Source organism: Dipodomys ordii, unplaced genomic scaffold, assembly GCF_000151885.1.
Source record: "Dipodomys ordii isolate 6190 unplaced genomic scaffold, Dord_2.0 Scaffold230, whole genome shotgun sequence".
In the NCBI taxonomy this organism is placed as follows: domain Eukaryota; kingdom Metazoa; phylum Chordata; class Mammalia; order Rodentia; family Heteromyidae; genus Dipodomys; species Dipodomys ordii.
The window spans coordinates 1-20,869 of NW_012267446.1; the positions used below are offsets into that span (position 1 = coordinate 1).

Sequence of the window (20,869 nt, forward strand, 5' to 3'; positions counted from 1 at the left end):
ATATCCTAATTGTAGAACATCATTGGAAGCAAGTCACATTATACAAATATACTTTAAACCTCTTTTTGAGGCCTTTATAATTTTAATTTTAACACATTCAAGGGGCAGTTTTAGCAATACTAATCAGATAATAACATCACTCATTTTAACCATTAGTTTCCAATGTCTATCTGCAGGGAAAAGGGACAGAACAAAGATGGGCCATTCCGCCTCTCCTATGGAATGGGCACACACCCAATCTGACTCTTTAGAGTTAGCTGAACTGTGTTTGTGCCAGCTTGCCCTCTTTCACCATGCATGGACTCCTCCCAGGGCCCATTGCACCATCTGTGGACCTCCTCAGGGCCTGTCCCACCATGCATGACCAGCTGAAATGCACTTCTGCCTTTTCACCCCTCACCCCTAAAGATAGGTCTTTTGTTGGCTTCTAAGTTTTCCTTTTTTAATCTCTTGGTTCTTGAATGAAATACACAGTTTTAGACAGACAAAACAGGTAAAGTCTTTGACAGTGTTAAATTAACCTTTACATTTAAATTTCTAATATTTATCCCCATATTTTAGCCAGGGGAGCTAAATCCCAAACTGCCAATGCATTTTTGTTATGCCAGATATCTTGATTACAGTGTAAACAGCTTTATGCATCTTAAAATACCAGATTTTCTATTTTTTAAGTTAAAGAATCCTTAAAAAGTCATTTAAAACAATGTGAAAATTCTTTAAAAATTTTTGGTAATGTCCAAACCTCATAACCTTCTGAATTTTAAACTTAACCTCACCCAATAGTTACAGCATACTGACAATTTTTATCTTGAATATGTTCACAAACACATACAAAACACACACAGATACTAAAGTGTGCAAAAATCAAAATCAGTTGTACATATATTTAAAACTGCTACCAATTCTAAAACAGAACTAGACAAGACAACAACCGAAGGCTGAGTTGGGAACTAATGGGCCCCCAGAACTCTGTGCCATTCTCAAGCTGAATTCAGAGTTTGCTGAGTGAGCCCGCCACTCTCACTCAGAACTTCCTTACCTCAGAAAACATAGAACAGAAAACACACAAGTACACAAGACAGACAAGCGGCCACAAAGACAAAATCAGGTCTCAGTGAATGGGATGACACCTCACCACCATTCACAAGTGGGACTCAAATCCACTTACCAGGGGACTCAAACCCCTTCTATTCACCTCTAGAAGATTTTTCTTTTAGATTCCTGGAAACGTTGACCCAAGGGCCTTCCAAGGAGGAGGAGAATTCCCAGTCATCTTGGGGCAACGAAAAGAAGTCCCTAGTGGCCGTCCCCTTAGACTGACAGGTTTCCCCCCATACTCAGACCCCCTGGGCCAAGACCCAAGGCTAAGATCTTGCTGGTGCCACTTGCAGGTGGTCAGTGGCAGTTTCATCTGGCTGTGAGCTTTCCCTGCCAGCCATTTCAAGTTATTTTTAGATCCTCTGGGTTCCTCCCCCCCCCCCGCCCCTTTCTGGATCCAGAGAGGGAGGAGGAGGTGGCAGTGAAGGGAAGTGAGGGAGGTCAGTTTAAAGTGCAAATAAAAAAGAAGGAGCTAGAAACAGATATTAAGGGGGTGTTAGCCAGTCTCCTCCGAGCCCTCACATCGGGATGAATCTGGGAGGAAAAACGTTCCAAGAATTCCAAAACACAAACACACACACACACACACACACACACACACACACACACACACACAACACTGAATACTGAGACAAGATACATTCACAGCATGCGCATTGTAGATTGTCAGTCAGAAAGTGCTGGATTACAGATGGGCCCAAATGTCTGCACTAGTGGACAGTCTACCCTGTAAGCTATCAGTCAGAAAGTGCCGGACTCAAACATCCACACTAGTGGATAGCCTACCCTGTAAACTATCAGTCTGAAAGTGCGGACTCAAATGTCCGCACTAGTGGATAGTTTATCTTGAGGTAGACGTCTCCCACTGGCTCTATTGGCTGTCTTATAGCACGTCCGCCAAGACCTCTTGCCAACCCCAATACAGAACCTGCAGGCAACTCAGATACAAGATAATTACAGAGCGGCAATGCCTCAACTTACCCGCCATTTCTTGCAACTCTCTGATCAGGCGTCTGGGTGGGCTTATGAGGGTGTCCTGGACGAGCCCCCATATGTTGTACTCGGACTCGAGACCCCCTGCAGACCACCAGAGACCAAGATCAATGTAAACAGCAAAAGAGTCATTTATTGCAAGCTCAAGCTTGGTCTTCCACTCATCAGGTAACTGGGGACACTAAGAAGCCCTGAGCCCAGGGTTCCAGCACTTTTTAGACACTTTTTAGGGAGGGCAGGGACTTTGTATACATCATAATATTTTGTAACATGTCACTATACATCATGGGAAAGTCATAAAACAATTTTATAGTATAATTGGTGCACTACAAAGTGGGAAAGGACCAGAAACAGGTTGTTGGTTAGATCAAAGGGCTGACGTATTTTGAAATGGTTGGTTTGCACTACAGGGGAGTCTCAATGAGTTATGTGCTGAACTGCAGGGTTCCTTTCTCAAACAAACACCATCTGTGGTCTAACTACTGAGTCACCATGTCCTCTAGCACCTGCCTGTGGTTTTTCCAAGGATTGTTTATGTTCCTAGTCACCTGAGAATTGTTTTTTCTGTTCATTCTCAGGTCGGGCTCATGGTCAGCTGCATAACTCATACCTCACAAGATGGTTACTAGCTCATGATGGACTCACACAGGCCTCAGGCTCCTTACCACCAAAAAAAAAGCCCAAGTGGTGCTGTGGCTCAAATGGTAAAGTAAACAAACAAACAAACATGAGTATAGAGCCCAGGCCCTAAGTTCAAGCCCCAGGACCCACACACATAGAGCAAAGGTCTTGTGGAGTCTGTCTAACAGAGCAATCCCAAACTCAGGAGCTATGTTCTTCATTTACAATGCAGTTTTCAAACAAAGTTAGCCAAAGTAAACATCTGAACCTGTTAAATATACCCCATTTTCACATTATTATTATTATTATTATTGTAAATTTTCTAGTCTTTAGTTCCTTATCTTTTCTTTTAGTACAATTGTCTTTGCTAAATGTGGTAAACTGAGAAATTTATAGCTTTAGAATGGGTACATAGTTCCAATTTGGGAAGAGTAAATATTTCTGGAAATGAATGTCAGCTATCGTTGTAAAACAAGATAAATGAATTTAATGCCACTAACTAGGGCCCACAAAAATGTGAAAATAGTGAGCTGTCAGGTATATTTTTACTACAAGGAACAATGGTAATAAAGCACATGTAGAAGCCAGGTGCTGCTGATGGTTCACACCTGTAAGACTAGCTGTTCAGGAGGGTTAATTCAGAGGATTACCATTCAAAGGCAACCAGGACAGGAAGGTCAGTGAGAGACTGATCTCCAATTAACTACCAAAACAATTTAAAAAAGTTGGAAGTGGAGCTGTGGCTGAAGTGAGAACCTTCAGCAAAAAAGCTCAGGGACAGCATCCAGGACTGGCATTAAAAAGAAAAATTCAAGAGGCTGGGAAGGTGGCTCAGTGGTAAAGTGTTTGCCTTGCATGCATGAGGCCCTGGGTTCGATTCCTCAGCACCACATAAGCAAAAAGAAAAAAGCCAGAAGTGGCATTGTGGCTTAAGTTGTAGAGCACTAGCCTTGAGCTGAAGAGCTGAGGTACAGCGCCTAGGCCCCGAGTTCAGGCCCCATGACCGGACCCGCTCCCCCCCAAAAAAAATAATTTAAAAAGAAAGAAAAATTCAAGAAACAGTCCGGATGCCCTTCAGTGGACAAATAGATGAAGAAAATGTCACAAACACACACACACTCACTCACTCACACACACACACACACACACACACACACACACCATAGAATTTTATTCATCCACTAAGAAGAATGATGTTACCACATTTGCAAGCAAATAGATTGATCTGGAAAAAATTATGTGAAGTAAGTCAGGCCCAGAGAGACAAAGCACATGTTTTCTCTTACCTGTGGAAGTTAGATTTAATTTATAAATATAAAAGTAAACATGTAAGAGGTTTGTACACAGAGATAATTACCACAGTATGATATAAGCAGAGGAGAATTCATGTGGTGTCATTCCTTAGCAAAAAAGCTCGCAGTCCAATAAAATGGACACCAGAAATTAGCACTTGCAAGGAATGGGGTAAGGTCAAGGGGTGGTGGTCGACAAATGAAGAGTGAAAGGAGGGAGAATGCAGTCATAGGATTCAATGCATATGGTATGAAACTAGGACAATTGTGAAGAGGACAGATGGATTTGGAGAGATGGAGAGAAAAATGGAAGGGGCAACACTGAAAATGATGCATTGTATCATAAATGACATGCTGAATTTAAACTCCTTTTTACAACTACCTGATGAGAATCCAAAAATGTTGCTGAAGTTGTGTGGACTTCAAATGAGAACATTTTACTTGTGATGACTTGAATGAAAAAAAACATACAGAGTAGTGGGTACTTAGTTGTGTCTTCTATTTTTTTCTCCAGTGAATATTCTTTTTCTTAAAAAAATCAGGTGTCCAAGCAATGTAGAAGCACAAAACCTAGCAACATGTCATAGAATTCCTTTCCTGAGTCTCTCAGCAGATCCAAAATTACAATCCATCCTTTTGGGCTGTTCCTGCACATGTCCCTGATCACTGTGCTTAGAAATCCGCTCATCATCCTGCTCATCAGCTCTGACTGCCAACTCAACACCCCCAAATACTTCTCTCCATCCTGTCCATAAGTGGCATTGGTCTCATCAACACTATTGCCCTAAGATGCAGATGGACTTACAGAGTCACAGCAGAGTCTTCTCCTATGTGGGCTGCCTCATAAAGATGTCTCTTGCTATCATTTTTGGAAATGTGTATGAAATGCTTCTAACCGTGATGGCCTGTGACAGGTTTGGACCATTTATTAACCCCTAAAAATACACAGTCATCATGAACCCTCATGTCTGTGCACTCTTGATTCTGGTGTCTTTCCTCATTAGCATTTTGGAGTCACAGGTGCACACTCTGCATTTAGCAGCTTCAAGGATGTGGATATTGCTCATTGTTATTGTGACCCTTCTCAAGTGTTTAGCTTTGACTGGTCTGAACTGCTCATCAAGAACCTAATCATATATTTTGTGGGTTCCCTATTGGGTTTCTTTTCCATCTCTGGGATCATTTTGTCTTACTATACAATAATTTCTTCTATTCTGAGAATCACATTAGCAGGGAGGAACTGCCATTGGTATGTACCTAGAGTCAACAGTGTCCTATTCTCCAAGGAAATGTGCAATGGCCTCAGTGATGTACACCTTGGTCACTCCTGTGCTGAACCCCTTTATCTACAGCCTGAGGAACAGGAGGATTCAAAGTGCCCTATGGAAAATGCAGAGCAGAACTATCTAAGCCATCTGTGGTGGTCAGAAGTTCCTTTCAATGAATATGTTTATGAATGCATTGTCCTGATCTTGCATTTGCCCTGACGTCACCATCCATCCAACCAATTTTCTATGTTCCACTCTCTCCATTAAAGTTACCAATTGGGTTTTTATTTCTTGACAGAATCCTGAGTAATAAATTACACCACATGAGAAAGACTCACCTTATGACCTGTCTGCCATTTGAAATGTCTAAAATACACCCATGGTGCTGATGGCTCACACCTGCAATACTAGCTACTCAGAAGGGTGAGATTTGAGTATTTCAGCTTCAAGCCAGGCTGGGCAGAAAAGTCCATAAGACTTTGATCTCTAATTAACTAGCAAAAAGCCAGAAGTGAAGCTATGACTCAAGTGGTGGAGTTTTCAACTTAAGTAAGAAAGCCAAGTGAGAGCACAAAGCCCTAAGTTCAAGCTCTAGAATAGGCACACAAAAAATCAGTTCCTAGAATTCAAAACTAATCTGATATTAAAGAACCTGTGATCTTCAATGTGCTACTGCTGTACTTAGCTTGCTTCTCAGAGTGTTGTGATGATCAGAGCATTTAATTGAAACCCTGTACCACAACGTGGAGCCAAATTTCCCAAATCAGAATTTAGTCCTTAGTAATGTATAGTAGAGCAACTGTCATTATTAAAAAATTATCACTGTAAGCCTGTGGCTCACATCTGTAATCCTAGCTACTCAGGAGGGTGAGATCAGGGAATCTAGGTTCAATGTCAGTCGAAACAAGAAAGTCCATGAGACTCTTATCTCCAATGTATTACCAACGTAGCTGGAAGTGGAGTTGTGGTTCAGGTGGTAACTTACTAGCATTGAATAAAAGAAGCTCAGGGACAGTGCCCATGCCCTGAATTCAAGCCCCAGGACAGGCAAAAAATTATTTGTACACACACACACACACACACACACACACACATATAATTCATGGATAACTCAAAATACAGGCTTGTAGTTCAAAGCTGTTTTTCAACATTAGCTGAAAATGATAACTGAGCAGATTGGGATAAATCCCTCTTTTTGTTTGTTGTTCATGGGTCCTGATGTCTAGGCCTGGGTGCTGTCCCTCAATTATTCAGCTCAAGACTATCGTTGTACCACTTGAGCCACAGTGCCACTTTTGGCTTTTTGTGCTTATGAGGTGCTAAGGTATTGAACCCAGGGCCTCATGCATGTTAGGCGAGCACTCTACCACTGAGCCAACCCCAAATCCCTCATTTTTAATGGTTCTTTGCTGGTGAGACAAATAACAGAAGAGATAATATCTATGTAGTATAGGAATTTAGTAAATACAAGTATGGTCCTCTTCTTCCTCCTCCTCCCCTCCTCCTGCTCCTCAATATATGATCATCATCATCATCATCATCATCATCATCATCATCATCATCATCATCATCATAATCTATTGGACTATTGAGGCATTTCAGTTAGCTACCTGTACCCCGGTAGTGCTTCATCTTCCTGAGAGATCATCATACTTTTTTATTTTCTTTATTGTGAAAATACTGAGATCATCATATTTTTATCTTTACTTATTTTTATTATTATTTTTGTTTTGTGCCAGTCCTGATATTTGATCTCAGGGCCTTGGAAGACCAGAGGTTTATAGGTGTGAGCCACGCTGCCTAGCTATATTGATTTTCTTCTATACAATGGAGCATTGATGTCCCTTCTGTCCTCCTGGAGAGGTTCTTCCACCCTCTCCAATTTAACAGTTACTGGGGAGGGGGGTGTGTTACAGGAACTCCTTTTAAGCAGCTCAGCACTCCTGCTGTACCTTGCGGGTTTGGAAACATACTCTCAGCCATTCCTTTCGCATTATGCGTCAGGATGCTCTGCTGTTGTTAGGAAGGGACCCGCTTTATAAATTAAGCATTTCCTTATATATCCACCCTTAAAATCCAGCACTGTTTTCTCCTTCAGATCAACCAGACTCAAACAAGCCCCCACCCCAAACCTAATCTTCTGCTCCCTCAACTCCCCTTGCAAGAGTAAATCCCCTTAGTTTGGGACACTTCACAACACCCCCCTCCCGCCATTCCCTCCCACCATGACCCAGTTCTTATTACTCTTGAAGCTCTCACATCCTTTTTCTTTTCAACCCCAAACGAATATCCCCTGTTTCTTGCTACCCGCTGAGGGCTAAAGCCCATTATCCTTCAGCTTGTTTCTGCCTCTCTCCAGATTCCCATTCACTCTCCCCACAAACCCCCATTTTAGGAATTAAAAAAACCCCAATGGCTCCTACCGCTTGCTTCAGGACCTCTGAAAAATTAATTAGAGAGTCATCTCATCTGTTCCCATTTATCCAACCCTCCTCTCTCACATTTCTAACTCCCGAGTCTTTTCAGTGTTTGATTTAAAGGACATCTTCTTTATTATCCCTTTACACATCACCTCCAGACCCATCTTTGCCTTCACCTGGGAAAGACCCAGATACTCTCCAGGCTTAGCAACTAAGCCCAGACACTATTCCCTCAAGGCTTTAGAGACCACCACCATTATTTTGGCCAAACCATACAAAAGGTCTTGACCAATCCCAACCTGTCCCCTAGTTTTTTCTCGAATACGACCTCCTTTTCTTCAGCCTTTCAGCCGAGCCAATATCAAGCATCCTGCTCATTAGTTGTTCAAAGGATCTATATCCTCAGAATCCTCCCCTAAATGTACCATTTTAAGTCAATTATTTGTATGTTTATAGTTTAGACTTAACTGAATCTAGCAAAGTCTGCAATACTGTTACATATAAAACAATTATTCTTTGCAATAAATAATGTAAAGATACAAAATCTCTACTTAAATTTACTTATTCTTCAGTTTGTTCTCATTTCATTCTCCCCTCCAGCATTACAGTGTTAAATCAGTCTTTCTAAAGCATTGCTTTGATTTTTCTTAACACCTGATTTTAAAAAGGCAATGATTTTCTACCACCTGAACTTTTCTTTTTTTTCAGATCCACAGTTCTTCCTTCAGCTTTGTCCTTGCTGTGGTTTGTGTCTTCTCCAATATGACAGAATTAAGAGGTGAGACCTTTTCAATTTGATTAGGAAATGTAGGGACAAAGAGTGAACCAATACAGCAGTTGTACTCACTAGACACTATGTGGCAAAGGAACTATACAAGTTGTGGGTGTAAATGGAGGGACAAACTGGGAAAGTGTAGGGAAAGAGGAGACATTGTCCAAAGAGAAATCTATTCTTTACCTGACTTGTATAACAGTATCCCCCCATGTATATCACCTTTATAATAACAATAAACATTTTTAAGGTGACAAAAACTAATAAATATCTTTTAGGAATTAGTAAAAAAAACACAACCCAGCAACCCACTCTCCTTCTTTTTTTTTCTTTTTGCTTATGTGGTGCTGAGGAATCGAACCCAGGGCCTCAGGCATGCAAGGCAAGCGCTCTACCACAGAGCCACCTTCCCAGCCCTCCACTCTCCTTCTTAACCCTCTTGCTTCTTGGGGCTACAGAGCCTTGAAAGATAAGGCCCAGTTATGCCATATGTTAATCACACCTGCGGGTCATTATTTCTCATCAGGGACGAGCTATACCTCCCTGCAGAATTCAGAAACTTCTCAATTACCCCCTAGCTCTGGCCAACTAAGAGCATCTGGCCCTTCTTGGCCTCATTAATTTCTTTCACGTCTGGATTCCCAATTTTTCCCTTATAGCCTTTCCCTTGTATTCTGCCACTAAAGGGGCCCTTTCCATTCAGCATGCTTACCAGTAGTGTTTCTAGAGCATTTTGAGAACTGTTCTCTAGAGTTTTCATTGACTGCTCTGTTGCCATTTCCCGGTGAGCAGAACAAGCCATAGAAACACAAGAAAAATGGCAAGTCATGAAGCCTCAATTACCACTCCAACCAAACAGGCAACAGATTCTGATTTCTTCAGGGAGTCTTCTGAATGGTTGAATTGTTCCTTCTCTCGTACTATATAAAGAACATTGACAGATATTGAGTCTGAGCATGATCCACGGTATTTCCCCCTGTTTTGGGATCCTTTTTCTTTTTCTATCTATTGCTATTGAGGATACTTAGGGCTAAGATGACAAGGCTCAGCGCAGACAGTCATGCACTCTCTACCTTCCACTTCCAGTGAGAAATAAGGACCAATAATCAAACTATTCCTCTAGTGGTTCTGCATGTCACGTTGATGCCCTGTCCCATTTTCCAGGAAAAGTACACATACAGATTCCCATAGGAAATTGGTGCTGATTAATATCCTGATCTAAAATTCTAAAGGTAGAGAGTAAGAGAGGAAAGAGAGAGGGGGAGGTGAAGTGGAGGGAGAGAGAGAGAGGAAAGAGACAGAGAGAGAGGAGAGAAGTTTCTTAGGAAAACACATTCAGTAATATTGCAAAACAGCAACTATGTGAACAGAAATGTACAACAATCTCAGAAAATATACTCAAGAAATTGTAACCAAAGCATGGAAACTTTCACTGAGATGAATGTTCATATATCAGGGAATTTAGCAATATACTGATATTCAAGCAGTGATATAGCCCACATATAGGGAACGGAAGAATCAAAGTAGACAATGTACTCAAATGGACGACTGATAGCATGAAAGGCAGATTACTTTGGAGGAAGCAAAGGATATCCAGAATGAAATGGAAATTTAGGAGGTCAAAATGGAACCTTGCACTGACTCTAACATAACCAGAAACATGAGTAAGAGTAACTTATTTGTTGAAGGAATTCCTCAGGTCAAACTAATTTTGACTGACAAAATTGTATAGATTTGTCTCAGAACCTGTAAGCATTCTAGACAACATTTATGTTCGTCTTAAGATTTATTTCCTCCAGGTGGTCGCTCCCTAAACCTGTGCAGGGAATTTCTCTCAGGTCTTATCAAGATGATGTAGCACTTGGGAGCAAAGATGCAGCCCAGGAGACCTCCACTGGAGGCCAAGATGGAGAAGACCTCCACAGCCACCATGACCTTCCCCTTGGCACTGTGGTAGACAGGCAGGAAGGTGAGCCACACACTGCAGAACACCAGCATGCTGAATGTCAGGAACTTTGCCTCATTGAAGGTGTCAGGCAGGTTTCTGACCAGAAAAGCCACCGTGAAGCTGGCCATGGCCAGGGCACCCAGGTATCCCAGGACACAGTAGAAGGCAGTGAGGGAACCCTTGTTGCACAGGATGATGACATGGCCATATTCAGAGTGTGCATCTGTGTCAATGAAGGGAGGAGAGATTCCCAGCCAGAGGCTACAGAGAGTCACCTGGATGAGTGTGCAGATGGGGATGATGAGGTTAGGCGCCCGGGACACCAGCCACTGCCTCATGCTTCTCCCTGGAGCAGTGAGTGTGAAGGCCAGAACCACAGTGATGGTCTTGGCCAGGACCGTGGAGACAGCCACAGTGAAGACCACTGCGAATGTGGGGTGCTGGAGGATGCAGGAGGCTGCGTGGGGACGGCCAAGGAAGAGCAAGGAGCAGAGGAAGCAGCAGGTGAGGGAGATGAGCAGGATGTAGCTGAGGCCCCGGTTATTGGCCTTGACAATGGGGGTGTCTTGGTGCTTGATAAACACCCCAAGAACAGCAGCTGTTAGTACAGAGCAGCAGAGAGCTGTGCAGACCAGAGCCAGGCCCAAGGGGTCTTCATAAGCCAGGAAGCTCTCAGTTTTCATCAGGCAGTGGTTTTTCTGGGTGTTGGCAAACTGATGATCTGCACACCTGACACACTGCTCCATGTCTGGTGAGGAGTGAGAATCACTATTAGTCTGTGATCAGTAATTTCTCTTTCCTCTCATCCACCTCCACTCAAGCAGCTCATTTCCCCTGATTCACCAGGTGACCTGTATTGCTTTCAATAAGAAGTACTAAACTCTCTATATCAAAATACCTTCAGGTGAAATCTCTTTCTTTCTCACATTTTTTCTTTCCTTCCTCCCTTTCTCTTTTTTCTGTTTATATCCTTCCTTCCTTCTCTCCCTCTTTTCCTTCCTTCCTTCCTTCCTTTCTTCCTTCCTTCCTTCCTTCCTTCCTTCCTTCCTTCCTTCCTTCCTCCCCTCCATCCTGTCTTTCTGTCTTTCTATCTTTCGTTATTTCTGTCTTTCCTACATTGCTTGAAATCTGGTCCTGGGTATTTTTCCAGAGTATTCATGCTCAAAACTACCACTCTACCACTTGAGCCACAGCTCAAATTCCAGCTTATTGAGTGCTGAATTGTGGAAGGGATTTGTATTGAGTTTCCTGCCCATTATTGCATCAAAGCTCTATCCTCAAATCTCAACTTCCTGAGTACCTTGGATTGCAGGTGTAATATATAATTACCTAGCCTTATTTGCTGCATTCTTGACATGTCATACCACTCTGGCTCTCTGCTACTCATTCAAGAAATAATGGAAAATATAGAATCAGCCCCAACCACTTCAATTTAACAAGAGGGTCTAATCCAAACCTCAACCTACTCCTTACACTCCTTACACAAACTTCCTGAGTATTTGATCTGTGTCAAAAACAATGCTCCTCCACTGATATGAGAGGGTCTGGGAAGATCAGCTGGAGGAGGGAGAAGGGAAATGAAATGGAGATGGTAAGCTACTTCTGAATCAATTATTTTGAGTAATTGCTAGTCAATGTAGTGCCAGTGTCAGACATGGAGTGATCATAACAAAGCCTCTTGTATTATTAGTTATGCTAAATAGCAAGTAAAATTTAACTAGAAAGAGCAGCAATGGGCACACAGTAATGAAAGGCTGTGTTAGACCCACAATTCCATATCATTTCAAAGAGCAACAACTGGTCCTTGACATTTTGTTTCTTTTTTTGTGTGTTTTCTTTAAATACAAAACATATGACTGAGGAGAGGGGAACAGGGGTATTCTCAAGATGAAGCCTATAATAGATTAGAAAATACAATCAGATTTGTAATGGAGGGGCAGTGGGTTGTTTCTTCTAAGGGGAAGTATGGTTTATGGTAGCCATGGAATTCTGCATGAAGGTGCATGTATTTTCCTGCCCTGAATGTTAGGAAGGGAGATGGGGAATTTCTCTATAAGTCTCACCTGTTGCATTAGAAATCTCATTCTCTGGGCAAAGAATGCAGTCAAAGCAACAGGTAGCATTTCCCTCCAGAGAAGCCTTCCTGAATCCAGGACCACAGCTCTCAGTGCAGACAGACTGAGGAGTCTGAGAACAGACAGATGAAGGTTAGTGACTCTTCATCCTTTGACCTGACATCCCAGACACTCCAGTGAATTAGGGGAAAAGATCATCAAAACATATAATCGTTATATATACAGAGCCAATTATTGATTGAGCCTTCTTAGAGTTTCATCTAACATGACCTGAAGAACATCTGGGGCCTTGACACCCAGGCTCTCATGCTATTGGGAAGTCATAGAGCCTTTAAGAGCTGGATGTTAATTCTAGGAAATGAAAGTTAATCCTGCATCCCATTCTTGATTTCAGGTGATGGTGTGTTTTCTCTTTTATTCATCTGTGAGCAGATGAACAAGAGCATGAGAGGAAAATCATTCAGAGAAACTTCAAACCCACACTCTAAAGCATGGCTAATTACTTTGGAGTTGCTGCTGTACCCAGGGCGATTCACATCTCTCTTGGCTTCCCAGCTGCCATGAAATGGGTGAACTTCACTGGCAGATGCTCCTTTCATTACATCCTAACTCAACACAGACTCAAAAGCAGCATATACCCAACCATGGTGTGAAATCTCCAGGCAGAAACAAAGCAAGCCCTTCTGCCTTCTCATTTGATTCCCTCAGATATTTTGTCACAGTGCTGGAATGATGATTCAAAGGTGTCATTCACCTTTTATGATATTCAATATGCAAACATAGAACAACATATTGTAATGATATGTTCTCCTATTCCCTTCATGAATCTGTTAGTAAGTAATTTCCAGAAACAGACCTTGTGAAATGTACACCACTGAGCCTGAGTCTCACTTTTATTGGACATGGTCAAAAACAGGATAAGCTTATTGCATATTTATGCATAGATCATGACATTATGGCTAGAAATGACCAACCTTTGGGGAGAAATAAGGATGTGGTGACATTGTCTACAAGCATTGTACTCATAACTTCACTTAGGGAATTGTAAGCTCTTTCTACAACTACTTCCTAATAACAATACATTTTTTTAAAAAAGGAGAGAGGGAAAAAAGCAGAAATGACCCACCTTGGTAATTCCTATGGGCCACTCTATCAGATTTTCAAACAAAATCAGTTGTTGATCATGTGGCCTAAATGGAGAAAACTCGCCAACTTTCACCCTTTGTCCCAGACCTTCTGGAAAATTCCAAAAGCTCTTAATGTCATACGCTGCCTCCAATTTCCTTTCCTCATTCAAAACCACTTGGTCTCCAACAGGATTGGTAAATTGGATCTTCTTCAAAAAGGGATGCAACTAAAAGGGACATTACAGTATGGTGAAGTGCTTCCCAGTGTTATCACAGAACCCCAGAACAATGGATTACTCCTCATTCCCACCACCTGATTCAGGCACACCACAGGAATCCGACCAACTGTATCAAATGCAGGCCAACAGCAGACTAAAGTGTTAAGAAGTTTCTAAAGCCTGGTTATCCAAGATGGGATGGAGAAACTCAATTTCAAGGGAATGAAACTCCAGCCACATCCAACCAAATAATGAATTACAATATGACATATCTCAACAGCCTCCCTGAACTGCATTATTTTATGATTGTGATCAGACAGTCAGTCTGAAATATAGGTAAATAATAAACTAGGTAGAATCATAGAAGGTTTATGACAGCTACGAAAGATGACCTTAAGCAAGACTTACTTCAGTGTGTGTGTGTGTGTGTGTGTGTGTGTGTGTGTGTGTGTGTCCTGTCCTGTGGCTCCACCTCAGGGCCTAGACACTCAACTTGAGGTGATTTTTTCCTTTTCATAGTAAGCATTCAGTCAATTGAACTACAGCTCCACCTGTGGCTTTTTGGTAGTTAATTGTAGTCAGGAGAGAGCCACAGGTGTGAACCACTTGTGTCCAGACAATCTTAGGTTTTCATGAACTAGTCACCCTTGATCTGTTATTTTAAAAAGGTACAAGGACAATGTGGATATATGCTATTGAAATGGGGATGGTTTTTCCCCACAGAATGAGGATGGGGACAGAAGACACAGCACTTCATTGTCATGGATGCAGTGATCTTCAAGAGCTTGTCTTCATAGCTCTACAATCATTTCATGGAGAGCACGACAGGCCCACTGTCTCTTGAATTTTCTTTTCTTTTTGTTTGTTGGTAGTGGGGCTTGAACTCTGGGTCTGGGCTCTGTCCCTGTGCTCTTCAGCTCAAGGCCAGCGCTCTACCACTTGAGCCACAGTGCCACTTCCAGTTTTCTAGTGGTTAATTGGATGTAAGAGTCTCATGGACTTTTCTGCCTGGGCTGGCTTTGAACTGTGATCCTCAGATCTCAGCCTCCTCAGTAGCTAGGATTACAGGCATGAGCCACTGGCACCCGGCTTATGAAAAGACTTTTTTTTTGTTATGTGTGGGCCCTGAACTGGCGCTGTCCTTCAGCTCTTCAGCTCAAGGCTAGCACTCTACCACCTGAGCCACAGTGCCACTTATAACTTTTTCTGCTTAGGTGGTACTGAGGAACCAAACCCAATGCCTCATGCATGCAAGGCAAGCACTGTTTCTCTGAGCCACCTTCCCAGCCCTTGTTTCTTAAATTTTCCAAAATGGAGCCAGATTGTTCCATTTGCTATGAAAGCTTCTATGAAAGTCTGTATGCCTAGGGTAGGTCACCCCAAAAGCAAAGCCATTACCTGTAAAGAGAGCAATGCTCTTGGTTGCCCACTGTGTACTCGTGGCTCTTCCATGTGATAAAGGAGCATCTGGTGGAGGGCATTGGCCACGGCATACACGGCATTGTAGATGTTGTAACTCTCGTCCGACATGGTCATGTCAAAAATATACCTCAGTAACCAATGCAGTGTGGCATTGTATGAACAGTGCCCCAAGTCTCTGCAGTCAGACTTAATCAGGATGCAGTAAACAGACTGAATCCATGACCTAGGAAGGGAATTATTTTCTGAGTTCTTGGACAAGGTCTCTGTCAGAATAAAATTGGTGAACCCAGCAGTGTTTCTGTGATGATGAGAGAAGGTGAGAGATGCATGGAAGGAGTGGATCAGAAAATATCTTTTACCAATGGTGATATCATCATAGGGTGAGTTCATGATCCAGACTTTCCCTGTAATTAAAATATGCCCAAATTTAACAATAAAGCTTAGAAGAAATTTGCTGTCCCCATAAATGATAATCACATTGGTTGATGAGTCCATTAGCTGGCGATACATGGAAAGATCATCTGAGTAATCTGCCAAGGCATTGTAAGTGATCATGTTCTCAAAGGCAAAACAGACTCCTATCTTCCCCATCTCTTTTCTCAAATCTGAGAGGAACCACACACCAAAGTTGTCTTCAGTGATGAACAGTCCCACCCAGGTCCAGCTAAAATGAAGCATCAAGGAGACCATGGCCAGGGCTAGACCCGTGTCCTTGGCAGCCATCTGATACACAGTTCCGAACTTTCCATGGTCACTCAGGAGAGGATCAAAAGACCCAAAGATGAACTACAGGGAAACAATGAACACAACACCAGGAAGAGGATGGTCATAGGCAAGTCTCAGTCCTGATGTGAACTATACAACAACTGGTAGTGGTGGAAGCAAAAGTTTGCTTGTCCCATTTGCAAAGTCATCTCCCATGTTCCAAGCACTTTGTAGACATGTATGGATAAGGCTCAGAGCTTTGGGTCATCCTTTCCTCTCTTAAAACCTGTCCTTTTATTTGCAGCAATGAATATGTGTATGTACCACCCACTTTTGGAGTCTTTTCCCTGTGAGATCATGCATTTGGAAGGGTTTGTGCTAACACCACTTCTTCAGACTATCGAGGACAGAGGCCATTTGGGCATGGCTTCACATCTGCCCACCCCTCCCAGCCTCACCTGTGGAAGGTTGTAGACGTCCAGCAGAGTCCCGATTGGGACAGATGTGCTTGAGGTTCCTGTGAGTGCCGCTATAGCCTTGCTGTCTCTTCTGCAGGTGTAATTAGGGTTGTTTATATTCTTCCCAGATAGCCAGGTGAGGGGATCCTCTAACAGATCAGTACCTGAGTAGTGTGCACTATAGATCTCAAATCCCAGAGTCATGTTGGGTAGCAGATGGGGATTCTTGTTGATCTCCTCCACAGCCAGCAGCAGGGTGAGAAGCAATTGGTATTTCTTTAAAATGATCCTGCACAGAGGACACAACATGTGGGTAGGTATAGGAGTATTACAAATGATTAACTGCAAATCTCTTGACTTTGTTGAATCAAATGCTTAACTCTACACACACTAGTAAGTGTAGATCCTATCTTCCAACAGGAGGGCATTATAATTTGGAGTGCTGGACAAGTTCTTAGAATTGGGAGTGCTCCTGAACAAGCCTTGATCAGCATACACAAGATGACTATTCTTCTGAAATTTCAGAGAGAGGAGGAGGGATGAGCAAGGTGGCTTTTCCTCTCTGTCACCTATGGATATGTGAAAACACTGCGTTCTGTTGGAACATAGGTGCATGCCCAGGTCACATACTAATCCATTGAGTACCTTGAAATAGCTGTGCATATGAAGAAATTCCTAAGAAATACAATTCAAATTGGGAGCAGATTGTCCACCTGAGTTCAACCAATATCAGCAGAGAGGCAGGGCCTGCTGTGTTAGGAGTAAATAGGAAAACAGGCTGCCTTGTCTCTGTACTTGCTTGCCACACTTTTGCCAATGAGGCATCCTTCTGCAAAGAAGTAATTCTTGCCTTGTGAAGAAAGTAAAGAAAACAAAGAAGAGCTGGGAAGGTGGCTCAGTGGTAGAGTGCTTGCCTTCTATGCATAAGGTTCTGGGTTATATTCCCCCACACCACCTAAGCAGAAAAATCCAGAAGTGGTACTGTGGCTCAAGTGGTAGAGCACAAGCCTTGAGCTGAAGAAGTGAGGGACAGCACCCAGGCCCAGAGTTCTGCCCCCATGACAGGCAAAAAAAAAAGAACAAAAAAAGAGAAAAAACAGAGAAATACAATTCATTTGATGTGGTAGAGGAACACTAAGCTGACTCAGAGTATCTCTTCATTCAAGGGGATTCCTAGAAGCAGAGCAAGATGGCAGCCAAGGAAGCTAGAACATGAAGATTGCCTCACCCAACAAAGAACAGATGAGATTCAGGGGGTGTGGACTGGGAGATACTTCTCTAGTAGAACAAACAACAGAAATGGATGTATGAGAAAAGGTGGAAGAAGCCATCTCCATGTTCCTCCCCATCATGAGCATTAGTAGCTCAGTATGGGCAGAAACCCTCTGACATTGCAGGGAGAGAGAGAATTAAAGTTAAATCGCAGCATCATCTCCTCCACTGAGACCAGTGCTGGGGAAATGCTTATAATCTCTGCTCTTGGGTCCAGACCTTTAGATTGTGCCGCTAGAATTGTTTTAGGACAGAGAAGGAAGACACTGCTACAACCTCCCTCCTCCAATCTTGTGAACGACAGCAGGTACGGGATACAACCTCCTAGTGAAGAGGGCATTAGAGTGGGTCAGGGTTTTTCTTAGAACCCTGTGTCAGGCATGTCATGGTTGGACCAATAATCCAGAATAAACTAGAGGCACTGTTTGGTGCTAGCACCACAGCTTCCATTAGAATCTTTCAGGAGGTGTTGGAAGGTCCCTGAGGCAGAGCCAAATGCCATTTCCATCAGTTTCCACCATGGGTGGAGTAGGCTGACATCTGTCTTCCTACTTAACCTGGTGAAGGCACTGTGGCTATGTGACTCTGTTGTTATCTGGCTCAGTCCCAGTCTTGTTGCTCAGTGAATCATCTCAGGGACCAATGCCCTAGAAGGACAGTGCTCAAGATGGCACCAGGCAGAAACTGAAGTCGCTCTAGGAATCCAGTGTGCGTTGGTCTACAGCAGCATAAGCTAGAGTGTGGCTTAAGTGTATCCACATGTCAGTTTGGGCTTTCTGGATGCTAGCTGGCCTGAGTGGATGGTGGTATTCACCAAGATGTCCCTGTGGCTTCCTTTTTTCTTTTGCCAGTTATAGGGCTTGAACTCTAGGCCTGGGATGTGACCCTAAATTCTTCAGCTCAAGGTTAGCTTTCTAGCACTTGAGGCACAGCGCCACTTCTGGCTTTCTGATGTTTCATTGGAGATAAAATTCTCACAGAGTTTTCTGCCTGGGTTGGCTTTGAACCCTGGTCCTCAGATCTCAGCCTCCTAAATAGCTAGTATTATAGGTGTCAGCCACCCGTGCCTGGCTGTGGCTTCCTTTACAAACCTTACCAAGCTGCTGTGACACAGCATAGATCTCCATCCTACTTGGCATGGATAAGACAGGGAAGTAAGATGGTGATATTGTCCCATAGCTTAGTGTGGGCCAAGTGATAGCAGTAGAACTATGCCATGACTTCATAGCCAGGGCAGCCTCTGGCAGACCTGTGGACCAGGGAAAGTCATCTATCACCAGACAATCTGTATTCTATTCTTGCTATGACTAATTGTGTATGTTTGTGGGCATCTTGGTGCATGAAAGCACTTCTACCACATTCAACCTGAGTTGATCTTAGTGCTCACCTAGCACTGTATTGGTCTTGATTGCAGTGGACTGAGGATGCTGTACTCAGGCAGGATAGACTAAGGAAAATGATTAATAAGGTTAATGCATGCCAAGAACTCAAAAACTCAAGCTTAAAGCTTGTCCATCTACTTCCCTTAAGGTTAAGGGAACGAAGTCATTTAGGGGAAAATGGAGTAGTATAGATTAGTAAAAAATGAGGTTTGTAGGCTCACAGCAAATAGAGAGCTATTGATCCATCTACATATCTTAAGATTAAGGAAACAAAGTCATTGAGCACAAAAAGAAGCTGGATAAATTAAAAAAAATAGAGTCCTAGAGGAGGCAACTCAGAAACATGTGATTTAGAAACACAGGGCTAGTATCTTTACTTCAAAGGGAGATGACAGGTTGAATTTCTTCCCGAAAGACGCATTTCTCATCATATGAATTAACAGTTGACTTGTACTGTGTATGCCTTCCCCCCAAAATGCTTTCCCCAAACTTAAGCAATGTCCTACCCCAAATATAGACAACAGCACACCTTCCTTACCTCAAGGATAATCATCTGGAAACAATGGCCAAAACATACAGAAAATCAGAAAATGTAACACCAAGAGTGATTAGTGCAAAGATGACAGACCTATGTTTGTGTAACTTTGAAGTCAGACCTTCTGCCTTTACTATCTGAATACCTGTGGCAGCCCAAGAGCTGTGTGTCTCTCCTCAGTTAGAGTGTGTCTTTGCCTTTCTGTTTCCTGTTTGTCTACCTGGTTGTTTTTTTGCTTCCTTACTCAGTAAAGCTCTGCCACATTTTCTTAAGGTTGTTATTTGTGTAAAATTTCTTCTTCTGCGATTAAAGTCCAGGATCCCAAGTGAAGAGTCCCAACTTTTAGAAGGAAACTTCATTAACCTTCATCTGTTTTGGTGACCTTGCTGGTTGGTATTCCAGGTGTAATAGAGTTCTGGTGTCCACAGCTGTGTCTAACGCCTGTTCTAGCACACAGATCTTGCCACTGCTAGGCAGAATCCACTCACAAGGCCATTCACAAAGGCCTCCTGGAGGAGGCATACTTGGACCCACGAGTCATTAAAGTTCTCTTGAAGTTTTTAGAGCCACAGAGTATTTGTCACCAAAATTGCCTTTGGTTTTCTCTGGTACTGAAATGGTTTATCACCTCACAGGGGACTTCCCTCAAGACCTGTGCTCCCTCTAGTGGTGACATTGTGGAAGTCACTACAGACTCAGGAACACTGAAGCCTGCCTGGAATTTCTGGAAAGACAGGCATAAAGCCAGACCACTGGTGTAAATCTGAGACATTTCAAAGGCCAGATGGTATCACATGCCAATATGAATGAAGAATGTTCCAGAACAATGAGTTCTCCTAGCATTCATTGTAATCATTTTGGGGAAATTCTGATAGAATCTCAACTCTCATGGATGTTTGCTGATGTCCTTGTGTACAATTTAACTCTCAGGCTTGACAGCTAGAATGTCAGTAATACTAAATATGAATTGGGAACTGGCGGCTAAGGCCTGTAATTATAACCACTAAGGAGGCTGATATAGGAGAATTATGTTTTGTAGTCACTTTGGGCAGGAATGTCTGTGACAGTCTTATGTACAAGCAACTCAACAGAAACTGGTGCAGAGCTGTGGGTCAAGTGGTAGAGTGCCAGCCATGACAGAAAAAATGCTAAGGGACAGCCATCAGGACTTGAGATGATGCCTGAGTATCAGAGTATGTGTGAACATGCACACACACACACACACACACACACACACACACACACACACACAGCTCAATTAGA

General features: G+C 42.8%; 1 protein-coding gene across 1 annotated transcript in view; it reads right to left on the reverse strand.

Annotated features, from left to right (window-relative positions):
- Window positions 1–10,243: 10,243 nt before the first annotated feature.
- LOC106000608 (vomeronasal type-2 receptor 116-like) overlaps window positions 10,244–20,869 on the reverse strand; it is a 12,192-nt gene continuing 1,566 nt past the window's right edge. Inside the window, exons 2-6 of the mRNA XM_013035891.1 lie at window positions 16,418–16,706; window positions 15,231–16,040; window positions 13,614–13,841; window positions 12,476–12,599; window positions 10,244–11,160 (exon numbers count right to left, since the gene is read on the reverse strand). Coding sequence (XP_012891345.1) covers window positions 10,244–11,160; window positions 12,476–12,599; window positions 13,614–13,841; window positions 15,231–16,040; window positions 16,418–16,706 — 2,368 coding nt within the window. The remainder of the gene's footprint in view (window positions 11,161–12,475; window positions 12,600–13,613; window positions 13,842–15,230; window positions 16,041–16,417; window positions 16,707–20,869) is intronic.